This window comes from Nematostella vectensis, chromosome 14, assembly GCF_932526225.1.
Source record: "Nematostella vectensis chromosome 14, jaNemVect1.1, whole genome shotgun sequence".
Taxonomy (NCBI): Eukaryota; Metazoa; Cnidaria; class Anthozoa; order Actiniaria; family Edwardsiidae; genus Nematostella; species Nematostella vectensis.
In genome coordinates this window covers 2,771,348-2,790,227 of record NC_064047.1, presented here as the reverse complement: position 1 = coordinate 2,790,227, position 18,880 = coordinate 2,771,348, and the positions used below count along the sequence as shown (strand labels likewise).

General features: G+C 39.9%; 1 protein-coding gene across 3 annotated transcripts in view; it reads left to right on the top strand.

Annotated features, from left to right (window-relative positions):
* LOC5500410 (synaptotagmin-like protein 4) overlaps positions 1-18,880 on the top strand; it is a 41,742-nt gene that overhangs the window by 17,633 nt on the left and 5,229 nt on the right. For all 3 annotated transcript variants that reach the window (XM_048721742.1, XM_048721740.1, XM_048721741.1), the window contains 10 exons: positions 409-434; positions 666-860; positions 1,424-1,608; positions 2,057-2,159; positions 2,373-2,549; positions 3,359-3,561; positions 4,610-4,918; positions 14,987-15,642; positions 16,528-16,652; positions 17,859-17,903. In XM_048721742.1, the coding sequence (XP_048577699.1) occupies positions 409-434; positions 666-860; positions 1,424-1,608; positions 2,057-2,159; positions 2,373-2,549; positions 3,359-3,561; positions 4,610-4,918; positions 14,987-15,642; positions 16,528-16,652; positions 17,859-17,903 (2,024 nt within the window). The remainder of the gene's footprint in view (positions 1-408; positions 435-665; positions 861-1,423; positions 1,609-2,056; positions 2,160-2,372; positions 2,550-3,358; positions 3,562-4,609; positions 4,919-14,986; positions 15,643-16,527; positions 16,653-17,858; positions 17,904-18,880) is intronic.

The window sequence follows — 18,880 nt, the reverse complement described above, 5'->3', positions numbered from 1 at the left end:
ATGAAACTGTTGTAAAAACGAGGTTATGACGAAGTGACCTTTTAAGTGTCCGTAATGTCGAGATATCCGTTTTGCCCGTAATAGTGAGGTGTTCTGATAACAAAATTTCATGTAAACAGTAGAGATAACGAAATGTTGGTAAAGATGAGTTGTATTTCTAACGTATACTGGTTTCATTCATGAGGTGCACAATGACAAAATGTCCGTAATAGTGAGGTGTTCGTAATAACCAGAATGAGGTGTTCGTAATAACCCGGTTTTGTGCCGTCTAGCTATACGCAGACTTCAAAATAGAACGCCAAGCAAAATTAGACTCCAAGCACAGCGCTTAGGTTTAAGGTTGAGGGCAAAATAACTAAAAAGAAAGGGAAAAGTGGGGTTTTCTTACCCTTTATTTTATTGTTGCAGATTCAATAGATGGCTTACCACTAAAGGTAAGTTTATTTGCTTGATCCCCGGGCCCATCCTTCAACTACACGACCTCGTAGTGCCATAGATCGCATAACTTTCCACCCCTTCCGTCCTGTTATCGCTCTCCCTCAACTCTCAACCTCTATCTCCTTCCCCTCTATTCCTCCCCCCTTGTACCCTCCCCTTCTTATCGCCCTCTATTCTACCACTGCTTGACCCTCTAAAGATGTTAATTGCCTTCTTCACCCTCATAGTACGGCAACCACGACCTCGTGCCGCCACAGATCACGACCACGGCAATCAGTGACGACGAGGGAGATAAGTTCGGCGAGACACAGATGGACGGGACACAGCGACCCCGCGGGAACGATGAGGATATTGACCAGGCCTTCCACGACTACGGATCGTCTGATTTTGGGGGTCTTAAACTGCAGGATAGATTAGAGATGGTGAGGGTAGACATTTTACATTGTACACGAAGTGATGAAAAGATTTTAGTGCTATTTCGAAAAGCGCGAAAACAGTTGGAATTGAGCAGAATAACCAAAGGTTTATTAACATACAGTATTATCTATATGATCTAACAGAAAAAAATCTATTTTTATCTCGCACAGAAAGCGGATGCAAACGGATTGAAAATTGTAATTAAAAGCTTCGGTACAAGCATGTTTAAATAAGACTTTGCAGTTGTACAGAGTATTTAGCATAACTAGACATTCTGTATAAGAACGAAGTTGTTGTTTTGTTTGTGAAAAAAGGAAAACCGGAGAACCCTGAAAAAAATCCCTCGGATCAAAGGCTTATTTAACTCAGTCAGAACCGGAATTCGAAACCGGAACCCTACGAATCACGACTCTCTGCTCACTGCGCCCATCTGGCTTCTTTCTTTTGAAACGAATCTCTGAAATTGTTCCTCAACGCTTTATGCCAGGACCTCTTTGTTGCAAAGTCGCAATTGCGTTCTTTCGTTGTGAATGCCTCAAGGCTTCATCCTAGGGCCTCTCTGTTTCAGGGTAGCCGAGAGAGTATCGTCAGTTACTACAGCGACGCGGGCGAGGGTAACTATGGTAACATCCCTGTTACGGGCGAAGTGCAGGTCGGTCTACGCTACGACTACAAGCACGAGAAACTGGAGGTGCAGGTCCACCGAGCCCGCGATATCGCGCCGGTCGACACCAAGAAGAAGAGATCAGATCCGTAAGAATTAATGTCATCATGTTTTTTCGCAGTGCAGGCAGAAAGGCATAAGCTAGACACGCATGTAAGGGATACTCGCATTACCTTTCTTAGATTGAGTAAGATTCCGTGCCTCTGTCAGCCACCATTTTGTCGTCCTAAATGCCCAGTGTGAGAAAGCATCCATTTCCATCCACTGATTTGGTGAGGATATTGAATTTGGTAAATGGAGTATGAAATCGTGTTTTCGTATGGTTTAATCGAGATTTCGTTTCATAATTTGTCTTCGAATATTGAAAAAAAAAACAATAACAAAGGTGTGGTTGACTTTAAAGTGTTTTATGTCTGCCTTTCATATATCAGCTTAAACGACGATGCTACGATTTCTTTCGTGCTTGATAGGGCAAAAGGGGGGAGGGGGGGTGCCCCCACCTTAAGTTACGGCCCTGTTTTATTTGTCTTTTTTCAGTTACATCAAAGTTTATTTGCTGCCCGACAAGACAAAAGGCGGAAAGCGAAAGACGAAGACCAAGAAACACACTCTTGATCCTACCTTTGACGAAATTCTGCAGGCAAGATAGCATTTCTTTATCAGTGGTACTATCAATTATTGTATCAAGTAATGACTCATCGTCCATTTGTATAGCCTACGCCTACGGGCCTGTATTTTCCAACAAAATTACGCTTTTTTACTTTGGTAAAAAATCATGGCACTAGGCCAAAACATCACAGGTGCCCCTATACTTCCTATTGTTTCTTAAATACAAGCCTACGTTCTACTCCAGTTCAAAATCGGCTTCGATGAGATGCTGACGCGCACCCTGTGGTTAACCGTTTGGAATCACGACCGCTTTGGACACAATGACTTCCTAGGGGAGATCATGCTGCCGCTCGCACAGTACGACGAGTCGGGATTCAACTGGGCACAGCCCTCTGCTGAATGGTATCCCCTGAGGGAGAGGGTGAGTCAGTTACCGTGGGGGTGGGTGAAATACTTCCGCTCGCACAGTACGATGAGTGTGGATACAACTGGGCACAACCCTCTGTTGAATGATATCTCCTGAGGGAGAGGGTGAGTCAGTTACTCAGGGGGATACGAGGGAAAGGTTCCGCTCGCACAGGGGGTAGGGATTTAACTGGGCGCAGCAATTTGCTGAATGGTATCCCCTGAGGGGGAGGGGGAGTCAGTATGGGGGAGGGGTATGCTTCTTCTCGCACAGTACGACGAGTCGGGATTTAACCGGACGCAGCCAAATGATATTCCTTGAGGGAGAGGGTGAGTAGCTGTTTCATGAAGGAGTGGGGGGGGGGGGGGGGGGGGTTGAGAATTTTTCACTCGCAAACTACGATGGAGAGGGATTATTTGACTGGGCTCTGTTATCTGCTGAATCGTATCCCCTGAGGGAGGGGGTGAGTCACCTACTCAGGTAGGTTGAGGAATACATCACTTTGGTCACACGATCTCTTGTTTTAGTATGATTTCTGTTTAATGTCCTAAGCCGTAATATATTGTCGAATTTAGAAATAAGGTTATTTTTTTAACTATTTTGTGATTGTCATTTCCATATACGAAATGCTACCTCAATAAAAAAAAGGGGGGCCTGATGTCCGTTGCCATTGAAGAAACACTTTCCCCATATTTGGAGAACTTGTTTGTCTTGTTTAGCGTCCCGAGCCTTCTTTGATGAAATTCGCGGCTAAATAATCATTGCCATATAAGGAATACTTCCCCCATATTTGGAAGCCTTGAGAACTTGTTTGTCTTGCCTAGCGTCCGGAGCCGTCTTTGATGAAATACTGCGGCGAGATCGTCGTGGCCTTGAAGTACGCCCCTCCCGCTACCCCAGAGGCTAAAGGGAAGGGAAAGAAGAAAAAGAAGCACTCAGAAAAGGGAGAGTTGCAGGTTGTCATAAAAGAGGCGCGAAATCTTCCCGCCAAAGACGCCAATGGCTTCTCGGATCCATTCGTGAAGGCGTAAGTCACTAAGATATAATTTTGTAGCTTGAATCTTCTGAGCACAACACACATTGAATGATCTGATATAGGATAAAAAAAGGGCCCTTAATATTGGCAAAGCGCGCCAATCAACATTCCTCCTACCCCTTGACGATCTTTTCTGATTGAACAATCGTGAAACCACGTCTTTTGTACACACAAGGACTATGCTAGTCCAGACCTGAGACTCTCTTTTCGCTCGACATTCTGGCACGCGAGCCCAATTTCGAGCGCAAAGAGAGTCCCAGGTCTGGACTAGGACTATGCCTGTGCGGTATCCAATCAGGCAAAACTGGCCCCGCGCCCTAGCTAGTGATCTACGAATGTATCTTCGATAAATGTTAACAATAATTAGATCAACTTTTGGGATTCAAGGGTGGCCCAGTGTGTTAGCGTGTCTGCGTATGGGGCCTCTCACCACAGGTGGCCCAGTGTGTTAGCGCGTGAGCAAATGGGGCCTCTCACCACAGGTGGCCCAGTGTGTTAGTGCGTGAGCGTATGGGGCATCTCACCACAGGTGACCCAGTGTGTTAGCATGTCAGCGTATGGGGCCTGTCACCACAGGTGGCCCAGTAAGTTAGCACATCAGCGTATGGGGCCTCTCACCAAAGGTGGCCCAGTGTGTTAGCACATCAGCGTATGGGGCCTCTCACCACAGGTGGCCCAGTGTGTTAGTGTGTCAGTGTATGAGACCTCTCACCACAGGTGGCCCAGGATACTAGCGCATCAGCGTATGGGGCCTTTCACCACAGGTGACCCAGGGTATTAGCGCATCAGCGTATGGGACCTCTCGCCCCTACTGAAACGGGTTCGATTCCCGGTCGAGACATGAATAGTGTTTTCTGTTTCTCATCCCTGAATTTAACTTGTTCAAGTTTGCGTTCTGCTTTGAAGAAGCTTATTCCTCAGCTCTCGGATGGGCCATTTAAAATGCTTATCAGGATTTTAAATGTGAAGCGCTTAAAACATGGTAGATACTGTTTACGATACTATATATTTATCTATTTATTTTGTTATTCCGCCTCAGGTATCTACTTCCCGACAAGGGCAGGAAATCCAAGCGAAAGACACCCACCATCCGAAAGAACCTTAATCCCCAGTGGAACTTTCCCTTTACATATGATGACGTCACGCTAGAAGAGCTTATGGACCGCTCCCTCGAGCTGACCGTGTGGGACTGGGACCGTGGCGCCAGCAACGACTTCCTGGGCGGCGTCCGTTTGGGAATGGGTACTAAGCAAGAGAAATGGGACGATGCAGAGGGTCAAGAGATAACAGCTTGGCAAGCGATGATGGACTTCCCTAACGAGTGGCACGACAGCACGCTTACGTTAAGGTCTAGTATGGATCATAGAGTGTAACGGTTGGGCTACCTGTGGTAGTAACTGTGGGATACCTGTGGTAGTAAATGTGGGTTAACTGTGGTAGTTTTTTTGGGATATCTTTGATAAGTTGTTAACTTCGCAGACGAGCTGCGCGAAACGTTTGGGTTACCTGTAGTATTTGTGGGATGCCTGTTGGGATTTGTCAAAACGATCAATTATATCTTTGTTGTTGACTAATACGTACATACTTTTGGTATACTTTTCGTAACTTATTTATTCACCACTCTAGCTAAGGTGTATCCTGCCGTCTCACTAAAATAATGCAAAACACTCACCTCGAACAGGAATCCCGCCTTTGGTACACCGATGGTAAAAGTCTTAGACGAAAAACTGCTAGAATCGGCTGCCAATCAAATAAGGCGTTCTATTAGATACGATGACAACCCAGTTAAGGATGCTTGTGGGGATTTTTTTTACTTGTGGTTGCTATGGTTACCAAATGAATAAGCTGCAGAGCTGTAGAATTTTTGTAATTGTTTTGTTGGGGTGCTTAAAATGGGATCATAGCTGGATCAGGACGATATCAACACATTCCCTGTTTGAATAGTTTGATAGCTATGTTTCTTTTAGTATAACGTAACAGTGACGCGACTATTTATTGCGTGCTAATTTGGCATGCGTGCCAGCTATATTTAATTTCCATTATTTTTTTCGTTATTTCAAAAATAAGGTCAGGTATTTTTTGTAGTGGTTTTGTAATGAGAAATAGAACGCAGATCATACGTTCTAAAACGAGATGATAAAAACAGTATCTGGGTAGCTCCATTTGTACCGTGACTGGAGGCTTAGGCAATTTGAGTAGCGACTACTGTAGGAGTCTTGCACTAAGACATCGCGTGGATTTTTAGTTGGGCGATTTTTCATTGAAAGATATTTTGACGTATTTTTGCTACTCAAAAAGTCACGTGATTTCTTAGTGCCAGTCCCCTGTTGTAGTATTCAGCAGTGTGACGGTCTGGGCCAGAAAAAACGGGTTTCCCGTTGCTGTGGTCCTTTATTAGCGGTTTCGAGTTACAGATAAGATAACAAGGACGTCGAATTAGAATTTGTTTTATTAAATTTGTCGTTTCTATTTTCTATTTCATACGACATAAGGGCAGAAATAAAAAAGGTGTACTATTTTTTGTATAAGATGTATAGTTGTGTAATAAAATGAATTTTGGGTATTATTTGGTTTCAATTGGTAATTGCGGCGAAAATTGTAAAAGTAATCACTAAAAGTGTGTAAAAATTCTTGGAAAGATTGAAATTATGAAAATGATTCCTTTTATTTAAATGAAAGTTATATAAACCCGTTTTTACAACTTATTTGGTAAATTCATTTAAAAAAATTGATAACTTTTTAAAGATAAGAATTATTTATTATTCTTTTTAATTGAAATGTCTTTTTAAAAGATAAACTCACTTTAAAAAAAGCGATAAACTTTTTTCAATGTTATCTCGAGAATGAAGAGGAGGAATTAAAGGTTATAAGCAGTTATTGCGACTTATTATTAAACTTCTTAAATTTTAGATAACCTAGATATCTTATCATCTCTGAAAATTTGTTGAATCGTTGTATATCGAAATCTCATTCGCGAATAAATATCTTAATTTTCATCAGCCTAAAAGAAAAGCCAAATTTTAGGTTAAATCATTTTAATAATCATGATAATACTATCATTAGATAGATGTTTAGTTATTAATCATGCTATTTACTGTTTTTCTACCCTAAATTATAAACTCTCGCTGTAAATATGATTATTATTTAAATAGCGCACTCCCTTTCCACTCCCCTCACTGTGTCCAGCCCTCCCTCGTCTACGTCATAAAAGAAAGAGCCTTGTTAACAGCAAGGTTTTCTGGGTAATGGTTAGTTGTTCTCTGAAACATACACAAGGACAGATGAGAGAGCGCTTCATTGCAGTCACGATAAAGATATACCGCTGAAACGTGACGTCGGGCTCAAAAGAAGCTTGCTTGACCGGGAGCCTGTGTTACGCCAGGCTTTGGTCAAGATTTATTTATGTTAGGTCAGGAAAACGGTAAGTACCAGAGATTTCACTTGTTTACTTATAATGCTTTTTTTCTTTTCTGAGGGGTGAGCACAAGGCCGGGTCAGGGCGATATGGGAGCGTATATGTTATGCCCTTTTTTTGCTTTAGGGGCCCAGTCCTTGTAAGTAGTTACAGAAATAATTTTTATTTTGCTGTTTGTTGATATACATATTTCAAGAACCGGTGGATTTCAAAACAGTTTTTGGGCTTTGCGACTTATTTCGATAAAAGATGAACACGGTTTGGGCTAATATCAAAGCGTTTGTGTTAGACGTAGCTATCTTTGCTTTTAGGGCGTGGCTTTCGTATGTGGGTAAACGTCTGATAAAAATACAAGTTGTATTTGAAACCAGACCGGCTATTGCGATTTACCCCAATAAATGATAACAGGAATAATTAAAGACATATCTAGAACACTTGAAGACATATCGTTTACGCTATTAACTTATTTAAAAGAATAAAAAGGACAGTTATTCACTAAGCTTGAGCATATATAAAGACGATATTTTAAGAAAAATCGAAGCGAACGTTACGAAATTATGTTCATAAAATTGTGTTTGATGCTTTCTCTTGCTTTCCTTATCAAATGGTGCAAGCTATAATGCTAATCTCCAGCCAATAATACCTAAAAAAGGCTCTTCCTAATCCGATTAGGACCATTTTAAAGCCTCAAAATTTTTATCTTGTCTCTTCTTTTTTGAGGCACTTGTAATAAAGTTAGCTCACATTGTATAATTATGTTAGCAAACAAGGGGAAACGGAGAGATAAAACGTCACGACAAAGTGTTGGCGCTTTTAAAGGCCCTTACATTTGGCGCTTTTCAGTCGTCATTTTTCTTCCTAAGGAAATCTTCCCCCGTCCAAGAAGCCACAACAGAATATATCCATTTGCCTCTGTTTATCTACGAGTCCCTTGGGCATTTCAAACGGATTTTTGTTACCCAAATATAAACATATTTTATGGTGTTTATTTTGTAAGGCAAAGAGAAAGAAATATGAAGTTTGACTGACAGTGTATCTTCTGAAATGTGCCAGAGAGAAAATGCAGCAAAAAACGGACGGTTGGATCGTAGGCAAGGATACGATAGAACTTTGGATGTGGTCAGAACTAGCACCCCGAGGGTGTGGTCGAATCAATTTTTGCCCTACAAGAAACGCATTTTCATTTTTCGCCCTGGATTTTTTGGTGGCGAGCGCAAAAACGGACGTGTTTTTGCGCTCGTCCCCAGGAGCCACGCGGCTTAAATCACAAGATGGCGCCCGATCACCGAATGGAGAGGGTTTTCCGCGATGATAACGCCGAGTACCGCCTGCAAGTAGGCTAGCCATCAGGCTGTACTTTAGTACAGTCTTAAAGACACAGCCACGAGCGCATCGATTTCCTGACGTGCTGTCTTCTAGTCTTAAAGTGTTGTTATTGGGTGGATGAATCTCAAAGAGATAACAGAATCTTGGAGCACCTGACAGAGCAAAAAAAATGGCATGAAATTTTCCAATTCTCGATATGCTCATGATTCCGCATACAAGAAGTTCCTCTCACCAAAAGCTTAATTCCAAATTTTAAAGAAATTTAGAAAATATGAAATTTTAATATTAGCAAGCAAGGTTGGCTTAATTTCTGATCAGAGCCCGGCTTCTCCCTAAAAACGAGGAGAATTCATACTTTAAACATTTGAAAATTGCACTTCAAGTCTCGAAGACGAATTCATTAGAAAAAAAACACTTTTTGATATGTTGGTTTACATAACATAAGGAACCTCTATGCAAAAATCCAAGCTTATTATTCAAGCTTATAATTCAAATTAACCAGACCTTATTTTGGGAAAACTTGACATTTTTTTGCTCTTTCGGAACACCTTCTGCAGCACTCTGTTTTACTTTAGAGCCGTCCCACGGGCAAAAACATTTTTTCCGCTCACGCCGCAACCCTCCTTTACGGCTCCACAACAACCTGGTCATGGCGTCCTCTTAGATTAGTTTTTTTTATTGGTAAAAACCACTGAAGCGCCTAGCTGCTATATTAGCCAACACTTTTTACCCATGCTTACATGCGGGCTTGTCGCGTAGTCGCAAAGCCGGTTGACGAAAATCTTTTTCAAACGACTGTATGGTAATTAATGACTTTAACGTTCTCAAAGACAGACTGTCCCTCGTCTCGATTTTATTGTCATTCAAAATATGGCAGTTTCTTGCAGCTTTTTAAATATAAGGCTCCCGCAAGGTAAACACTCATATTCAAACTAGTCAGAGCAATAGATTAATGTTATTTCCATTAGAAAATGGCATATATAAATGGACCGCGGACGGCCAATACTCGGCACAAACATTTCTGTAGGAGAGGACGATAAAAAAATATTATTAAAAGAATAAAGGACTATGTAGTGTTAAAGGATATGATCGGCAAGTTAGTCTTGGAGTTGCTTCCTTTTGACGCTCGGAGACATAGCAGCGCACTTTTTAAATGTTACTCATTAGGACGTCAGGGCAGAACTTAGTGATCACATAAAGTTAGAATTCAAGAGGAAACTAGGCGTTTTATCGACAAATTAATCCTCGATTTTGTTCTTAACGAAATGCCTTTTTCAAGACTCTATTTCGAATCTGACGCAGACTAATACAAAAGGAATTAAAACAATTAATTATATTTGCATAAGAATCCTAAAGTTGACAAATCTGGAGCAAAATGTCACTTTAAAAGTAAATCAAATTGCGTTTTTACGGGTCGCATAACACAGTGAGACCTGCAGATATTTCCTGATAGGATTTTGATTGCTCATACTGTTAGCAAAAATGTTTAACAAAGGATTTTAATAAAAAGGAAGTTGATTGCAAAAATTGAAATCAACACTTACTTGAAATGTGTCGCTTTATCTTCATGCAAAAATTCAGATTCAAAAATATATTTTTCTCTAAAAAATAGTGTCGTAAATAACAATTAATGTTGTTGCGAAGTCCTATAAACAATAATAAGCTGCCTTAAAATGATAAAAATAAGTCTCAGTGTGCAATTTAAAGCTTTCATGCCCATCAAATCGAGAAGTTTCCATGGTGACACAATAGCTACATAACAATGAGATGAAACGAGTTCTCCGATTGGTTTAAACTGGTCGTGTAACTAATTTGAATGAAGAAAGAAACAAGCTGATTGAAAGTCAAATAATTGGTGAATAAATTCATATTCGAGTTCGCCCCCGGTTATATAGCTTTAAGTAAACCTCCTCTGCAAAAGTGGGATAATTCAGGCGCAGGGTCTTATCCATGGTCTAACATCAAGTTCATAAAACAGGAATTTAGAAGTGAAAGGCGACAGACAGAAATTTAACCGGAAAAATGGACCGGGTATCTAAGCTTCTCCCGTAAGTATGAATCAACCCTGGAAGCATCTATCCTTTATCTACTAGATGCTCTTTTGTTTGGTTTAATAGCAATGGGGAGACCCATACATTATTTGACGGAATTAAGATTTATTTAATTCAGCTTTTTCTAAAGTAATAGTAAAGTACACGTATAAGGCATTTATAAGCGGGAAGAAGAAAATTAAATGTTTGACTTTACACAAATTTGCATTTAGTAAAACCTGTTTTTTAACACATGAAATGTTTCTTAAAGCAGTAGTACGAGTACGAGCGTTGTTTGGACTGAATACGAATTTCAGTTTCCGGCAGCCTTTTTTCGTTTGCTCTTTGTTTTGATTAGTAAAAAGATAGCGGTGAATATCGAGGGGGAGCCAGTCAAATTCAAGCGCATTTCAAACCAATGCCCTCTATATTCAAGCGATTGAACAGACAAACGCAGCTTTGCAATTACACAAATATCGCCACCGAAAACTGCTCAAATGGACTGAATAAATCATCCATTTTGCAATGAATTTTCATTCGTTTCATTCGTCGTAAATTCGTTTACAAATCGTGATCTCTGAACGGGCAAGATACAACGCGTTTTCACGAAATACTAAATTTTTGATTGCAAACATGTCAATCGTCTAGTTTTACGAGATCCTAGAGGATATTTTGGGAAATAAATTCAGAAGATGCTAGATTGTAACAGGAATAAGTTATATTGGCATTCTAGCTTATTTTATTACCTGGGGTTTAAATCGAATATATTAGTGGAAAATGGCAATTAAGTTCAGCATTTCACTATGCTTCTATAATTACAAAGATATCTTGAATTCAAAGAAAACTTTATTTTTTTTTTAGAAAATAATCTTTAACAGAAAGGGGAAGGGATTATTTTGGCATAAGACATTTTAAATATAATCACCTCCGTAGCACGAAGCATACACAATATATTCGGCTATTTAAATTATGATAGACATTGTAGACGGTCATTCGTTAATGGATTTGTCATCTGTATTTGCCTTTTAGCTTTTTAGTGAGTCAAGATGTGAAAATGCTGATAAATAAGCCAAAAACCGCTAAAAGGATATGCTGTGTTCACATTATAATGCTTTCCTTAATTGTGTGCTAAATTATTGCATTATACAAAAAAAAAATCATTATCTATTATATGATCCTAAACGTCACGCGCTTGAAGATGAAAAGCGCGCGAAAAGGCGACACGGGGGTGGCCATCTATCCCATAATAACCGCGCGAAAAGTTTGCGGTAGCGGAACTTGACCCTACATGCCTCTATTTGTACTCTCTATGCGTGGTATTGCGCTGCATAGGAGATGGTAATTAAAGGGCAAAATGGGTACCTTGCATTTCCTTGTACTTTGGTGCTTATTTGTAATGTCTACGCCTCAAGACAAATTTCATTACTAGCCATTATAAGAACGACAAGTTCAATTTGTAGTTCTGTATGAGAAGCAATATGTTTAAATGCCGCTGGGGTTATATTGATATGATTAAGCCAGGAAAAACCTGTATTGGGCGGGTTAGAGGTACATTATGCAGAAGTGGAACACATCAATTTACATGAACTCGTCTTGACAGGGGAAGCGAGACTTCTTATAATAATGAAATACATGCTTTTTTTCTTACCCTATATTCAGACTTGGGGGGGGGGGGTGGGCTCTTTAAGCCCCCCCTCCTGGAAAATTACTATAACTTCTGAACCATAGCAGCTAAGAGGCTAAAACTTGGCGACGTTTCCTAAAATCTATCTGAGGACGTTTTGATACCATTGACATGTCTTTATGACGCTCCATGTTACCACAGCAACTGTTTTTTCACACATAGGTTTCCCAAAAAATAATAAGTAGTGAATTTTTCATATTTTGGTCCTGTTTTTCAGATTTAAATGCCTCTTTCGAATTTATAAGTTTGTTTAGGTGACAATTTTACAACAGCGCTAAAATTTTTTTTACCCCGGATATTTTGGAAGAAGGGCCAGGGGTGGGTAAATTTTGTTCTCTCAAAGCTGTTGTTAAAATGTCACTAGATTTACTAGATGACACTGTAAAAGCTAATATTATGCATTTATCATTACTATGAGCAGTGATAAATGCATGCAAATACTTTTTTCTGTAATAATTCAAGTTTTTTTTTTCTTTTGCAAAAAATCATAAGAATCCAAGATGGCGGATCCTAGATGGCATGGCGGACCCAAGATGGCGGAAATTCTTACAAAAAAATTATAATAAACGTTTTTATGGCCTTTTTGTATTGTAAAGCCGTTAATATGTTGATTTTGTCATATCTAAATGATGCAAAATGATTTCAACCCGATATCTGATAATTTAGGCAATATTTGAAAGAATAGCTAGACATCGTATTTATGACGTCATTGTGACGTCATAATTGTTTCGACCACATCCAAATTAGGGCGTGGCGATTCTTTGCATGCTGGTGCTCATTGTCTGTAAGTTTGATGGTCATAGCCTAAGCGGTTCATAATACGAGTAGGGTTAACAAAACACCCCTATCGGAAACAAATTAATCCCCCTTTGATTTTATTTGATTTTCAATATCCCTTTTCTTCGCAAAAAAAATTCTCGTGTTTGACCCAAACCATAATTCCATTGCCGGACAAAAAGCATAGTGCTATACATATATCTTTTATTTTGCGAGCTCTAACTCTCTAGACAGACACTAAAAAAAGTATATTCGATAAAGCCAAATTAAAAAGCTACACAAAATAAACCCAATTTTTTATTCGTTAGGTCCCCGAGTATTTAAAAAATTGGAAAATTTTGTATTTACTAGCAAAGTTGCAATCCTCGCACATGCACATTTTAAATATCAAATATATGCAGCACTTCGTCTAAAACGGTGTATGACTGGCTTTACATAATCATTCCCTTTGAGAAGTTACTAACGCCCCTAAAACTCTCCTGAGGACTATATGTATGACTAAATTAGCTAACCCTCTGGTTAACCGCTACACTTTTCACCACAAAAAGACACCCCTTCCCTGCTAGCAGAGGCCTCTTTTTTCGCGAGAATACAGAGAAAAGAGGCCTATGCTAACAGGGAATGACACCCCATTACCTATAGCCCTAGACAAATTAGACAATGCAGGGGCGTAGCCTGGGGGTGGCCTAGGGGGCACGGGTCCTCCCTCTTTTAGCAGCCAAAAATACATTAAATGTATGAGACATTATCTAAAATACAGCGAAAAATGCCTTGAAATTCCGTTTTGGGCACGCCCCTGTTAAAAATCCTGGCTACGCCGCTGTAATGAAAAATGGATACGTATATTGGAACGAAAAAATATATCTATATTAGTTCAAACCCATACATCATAGCGGTGAAGCCAAGGACCGTAGCCAGGATTTGCTAGTATTTGCACCACTAGATGCAAACACTAAACAATGGGCCTGGCGATCTTGTACCTCCCTTTACTGGAACTTACAACTACTTACAACTTTGTCTTCCTATTTCTTTGTTTCGCTACCTCCCAGAATTGAAATAAAAGAATCGCTTGTCCTTTTTCGTACTACTATATTCGGATTGCAAAATCATACAGCGCATAAGATATGTAACAATAAATTCCTTTGGCGGAACTGCTGAAAAAGAGAGAGTGAAAGAGAGACCAGAAATGATTCAAGTCCTCATTGGGTTAGATATTGGTTAGTGGGTATGTGTACCATGGCACCTGGGGTGGGTAGAGGAAAAAATAAGGGGGAGGTAGTAGGGAGAAAGTGTAATGGGAGAAAAATATATATAGATAATCGTATAAAATGACATAGATAAAGAATGACAAAAAAATAGACAAAAAAGGGGGAGTGGGATATTTTATAGAGCTCTTTGAAATGTAAAGCAACCTTACAATGTTCTAGTACAAGGTTTATTATCAGGAAGTAAGACCAAGTATTAGTCAAATGCGAAGGGGAGAATGGAATTTTGGAGCCGAAGATGAATATGCCTAGTAAGGAATAGTTTCGCATTTGAGACGTGTATTTCAAAGTAATGTGTGGCTAGCCAGTTCACCTCACATACAGTGTATAGTCTCCAGATCTATTTGAAGCGCGACAATGGATGTATTGTTGGCGGGTGCATGGAATAGATCACCTGTTTTCGGGAAAAATTGTGTGGCCCGACCCTAAGGGCGCCACAGCACTTAGTCTAACTTACCCCTTAAATTTTTGGTGATCAGTGAATTTTGCCCGGGTGTCAGGTGTTAATAAGAAGAATGTAGGCTTCTCTATTTGAATAGAAATGAATTGTATTCAATGATAATTTGATTATCGTTTTTGAATGTCTGATGGCAATTTAGTGACCGCATTTCCCAATACCGCAGACAAATCGAGCCTTGTAGCGACAAAACATAGCACAGATGCAATATTCTGAGGAGAGGCAGTTAGTGGGCTTTCTTAGCTGATTCACTGCCAATCACAGCGCTCGTAAAATTGGAGCATAACGGCATTAGCCAATCAGAGCGCTTGTTAGATCACCTCAACCTTGCGGCGAGAAGTTGGGTTGAGCTGAACTTGATAATGCTCACCAAATGAGCAACAGACGATTAGACATAAACATCTGTTGTTTCAGACATAAACCAACTAGACAATTCATCAATGTGTTCTCTTTCTCTTTTAGCTCAAGTTTATCAAGATTTTACGACAGCACGACCTCTCAACAAGACACAGGAGCGAAGGAGACTCCCGACTCATCTCCGGAAAAGTACGACCGTATCTCGGGTTCCGACCAGGACACGAAATCTGAAGGATCTTACGAAAACCTTGCCTTCGATTCTTGCAATGATGATGAGGGATCAAAACCGTCTTTTCTAAAGAATTTTCCAGATTTTTTGAAATTGAAATTATCTTCAGAGAAAAAAGACGAGTCGCGAAGCATATCAAACGATTCCGAGCAAAGAACGAGTAATTACGGAAGCATAATGAAAAGTCCCGAAGAAAGATCGATTTCCTCCGAAGAATCGAAAGACTCCGGTCACGCAAGTATCGAGAACGAGACAGTTGTGCCGAAAACCATCATAACCGAACCTGAGCCGAAGCCAGCCCGAATTGCTTCGGATAAGCCGAAAAATGCGCGGGACGAACGACGAAATACGGAAAATGTGTTGTTTTTCGAGGGAGCGACACTGTCTCCGACGATTGACACGAGGAGACGACACAGCACCGACATGGTTTCCGTCTCTAAGCCAATCAACGAGGAGCTAATTGAGGACTTTGTCAAGAAATCGCCCGGCCAGAGGCGTAAGACGTCACGTGACAATACAGACGGAAAGATCAGTGAGTATATGAAGGGAGGGAGGGGTGGGAGAATGAAGAGGGGACCAAGAGTAATCCTAGATGTTCACGCACCGCCGAAAACCTAAAAACCCAACGAACAGATACCGACAGGAGTGTGGGCACTTGTAGTCTGGAGCTAGACGTCTGACACCTTGGATATTGCTCTATTCATCATTACACTTTCTTACTTAGAATCTTCAAACAATCTTCCCTTGTACTGTAAATGTCAATAGTCGTGTCTCCCTTAGTTTTTGCGTTTTAAAACTAAATTAAAACGAGAACGCAATATTGAAAAGAAGCTGCTCTTACACGCATATTTTTCCATAGTTAGATACATTTATACGTCGTCCTCGACAATAGGGTAATAGGGGAACTAAAGATTCACGACGGCGGAGGGAAGACGACAGCGCACACATTGTATTTCTCCGCGCGCTAAAGGAAAAATGTGGTAGCGCGCGCTGAAATCTGACGAGTGCGCCGTCCTAGACGCTCCGTCGTTCCTGTCCCTAGTAATTACATCAAGGAATAATCGTGTGTTTTGGCTTAACATTGTCTTCATTTAGCTGTGGCTTTATGCGCTCCTGTCGTAAAACATTAAGAAATCGTGTGAGCGTGCGTTGTGTTTTGTCTTAACATAGTCTTCATTTAGCTGTGGCTTTATGCGTCCCTGTCATACAACCGCAACCTCATAATGATTCGTCATAATGATACCCCGCACTCCTTCCAGTAGCCAATAATTTCCAAACAGAGACAGGCCATATAATTGACACACGTTATAAAGAGAAGATGGTCCAAAACCGAGCTCGTTCACTTGTTCACTCTCCTTCAACACTCGCTTATTTCGCATCATGGCTGGCTATTTGTCTCTTCGGGATTCTTTTGCAGATCGCCGTAATATGGGTTCCCTGTATTCTCCCAGAGCGGCGAGAAAAAAACTCGAGAACACCAAGAAAGCAGCGGATCAGCGACGGCCGACTCTCGCGGAGCTAGCCAAGGAGGCTGGGTACCAGGTACTAATTACGTTTATTCGTATGTACTCACTTATTCATGTTCTTTTTCACGGTTACTCGTATTCTCGAGTGTTGTAACACAGTCATGATTAGCAAACTTAGAATGTACGGCGGCGGTGAGACGACAGCTTATACCGTGCGCTTATGAACAGCGTAATAGCGGGAGCGGAAATTTTGCGTGTGCGCAGTCGTAGACATTATTATGTCTGAGACTGTATGGGGGAGGAGGTTGAATGGGGCGAGAAATGGCATAAGTGACGAGATTAACCTTTTTCTTCAGTTTTTTTTTTATCTGGTGCGAGATTATCTGTTTTGATAATTTCGTAATTTTACATAGGGGGTATGGTATTACAAGAAGGATATACAGAGATTAAGCCTGCGGTCTCTTTATGAACATGTTATCATTTTTTTTTTTTACAAAAGAGGATGAGGATATCTATCACACTAAAGTATATTTCTCCCATATCCATATTTTTAAATGCTATACCCATCCACTAATTTGTTTAATCTCTTTTTTTCTCTCCCTTATCCCTGGCTGAATTTACCCCTTTTTTTTCAGTCGTTCTCTTTTTCTCAAGGTTCCATCCGTTTCATTCGACAAGTAATACAAGTTATGTAAAACTGCGGATAGATTCACATGAACTTGTGTTTTTATAATGGATTACTCCTGGTTAGTCACGCTTTATCAGTCTGAATTTTAAGCTTTATATTCTGCGTAATAAAAACAATCATTCCAAAACAAGGAACGCGTCATATATACATGGTGTCAATTAAGATATTGACAAAACCCGAGGTAATAAAGCGATGGTAACTTTGATAAAACCAATACTTTATACCTATCTGAGCCGAGGGAGGTCTGGATACTTTGTTGACCCGCATTGAATTCTAAAATAAGAATGGATTAAAATATTACCCGCATTAGATGAAAAGCCGGTACAAGAACGAAAGCTTGTTATTAAAATCTCCAAACAGCTGTTAAGAAAAGTGGCTTGATGAACTATGCAAATTTCTATTGTAAATAATTAATAATGGAAATCGGTTTACTTTAGCAAATGATCATAGCGTAAGGAATTGGAACACATTGGGAGATCTGCGGCAGAGACTTGGGCAATATTGAGCAATCTGAGTACAAGCGTCTGATGTGAAAATTAACCTTTTATCTCTAAAGTGACTAAGCGTTCTTTATGTCTGTTAATTGAATTGTAGAGACCGCCACAGGAGCAAGGGGATTTACACACTGCTTCTCTCATGGTAAGAGCGTTTAAAGCCTACTAAAACGTCACCGCAACTCGAATAAACACTCTCCTTTCGATTTATGAATAGAATGCTTTGCTGGTTCTATCTAATTCTTTTCAATCGACCTTATTACTTTTATATTATTGAATGTGTTTTTGACAGTTTTTTCAGTTTATAAATGTTGCATACTCTTCAAAAGTGACCCTGTTTACGACACAGTGTCCAAGATTACCACATTTTTAATATAAGATTTTCCCATTCGTTTTTTTAAATATGATATTTCGTTTGTACTATTTGTTTGCTCACTCCAACCTTAGTTTTTAATCTTATTTCAGTTCACGGCACCGTTGTCCAAGATAACCACATTCTTAATCAAATTCTCCAATTTTATTATGTTCAATCGACCTTGTTTTATGTTAGCGTCTAGAGCAGGTTTGAGTGTTGCATCTCCTGTTTATGACACACACAGTGTGCTATCTAACAGTGGCGTTGAAATGACACTTCAAAAGGAGTTATTAACAACACAGTAACTAGTCCTTTTTAATTATAGAAAATCTATATAGCTTTTTTTACATAACTGTTTCGAAGTAAGACGTGTTCTGGCAACGTTACCCTACATATTTCGACCACTTAACAAACTGTTACAAACCGTCAATATGTTTTTGTAAATAATTCCAATTTCAATGAAACTTGCTTTTGCAAGAATGATGAATAGCAACATTTTACTAAAAAGGCCCCGAGGTCATAATTATTCGAGGAAATTGAAGATTTTTATTTAATGCTTTCTATATTTTGATCTACATAAAACCCTCACGGCTTTGGAATAAATTCAAAATAATTTCACTCATTAGTACGTACCCTTGTAAGACTCAACATCACACGTCAAACGAAAGAAAAATACAACATGCAAAACAATCTCTTCTTGTTCTCGATAAGAGATATGAGAAAATTTCTTATTCTTCAAGCAGAGGCGCTCTGATTTCATTCAGCTT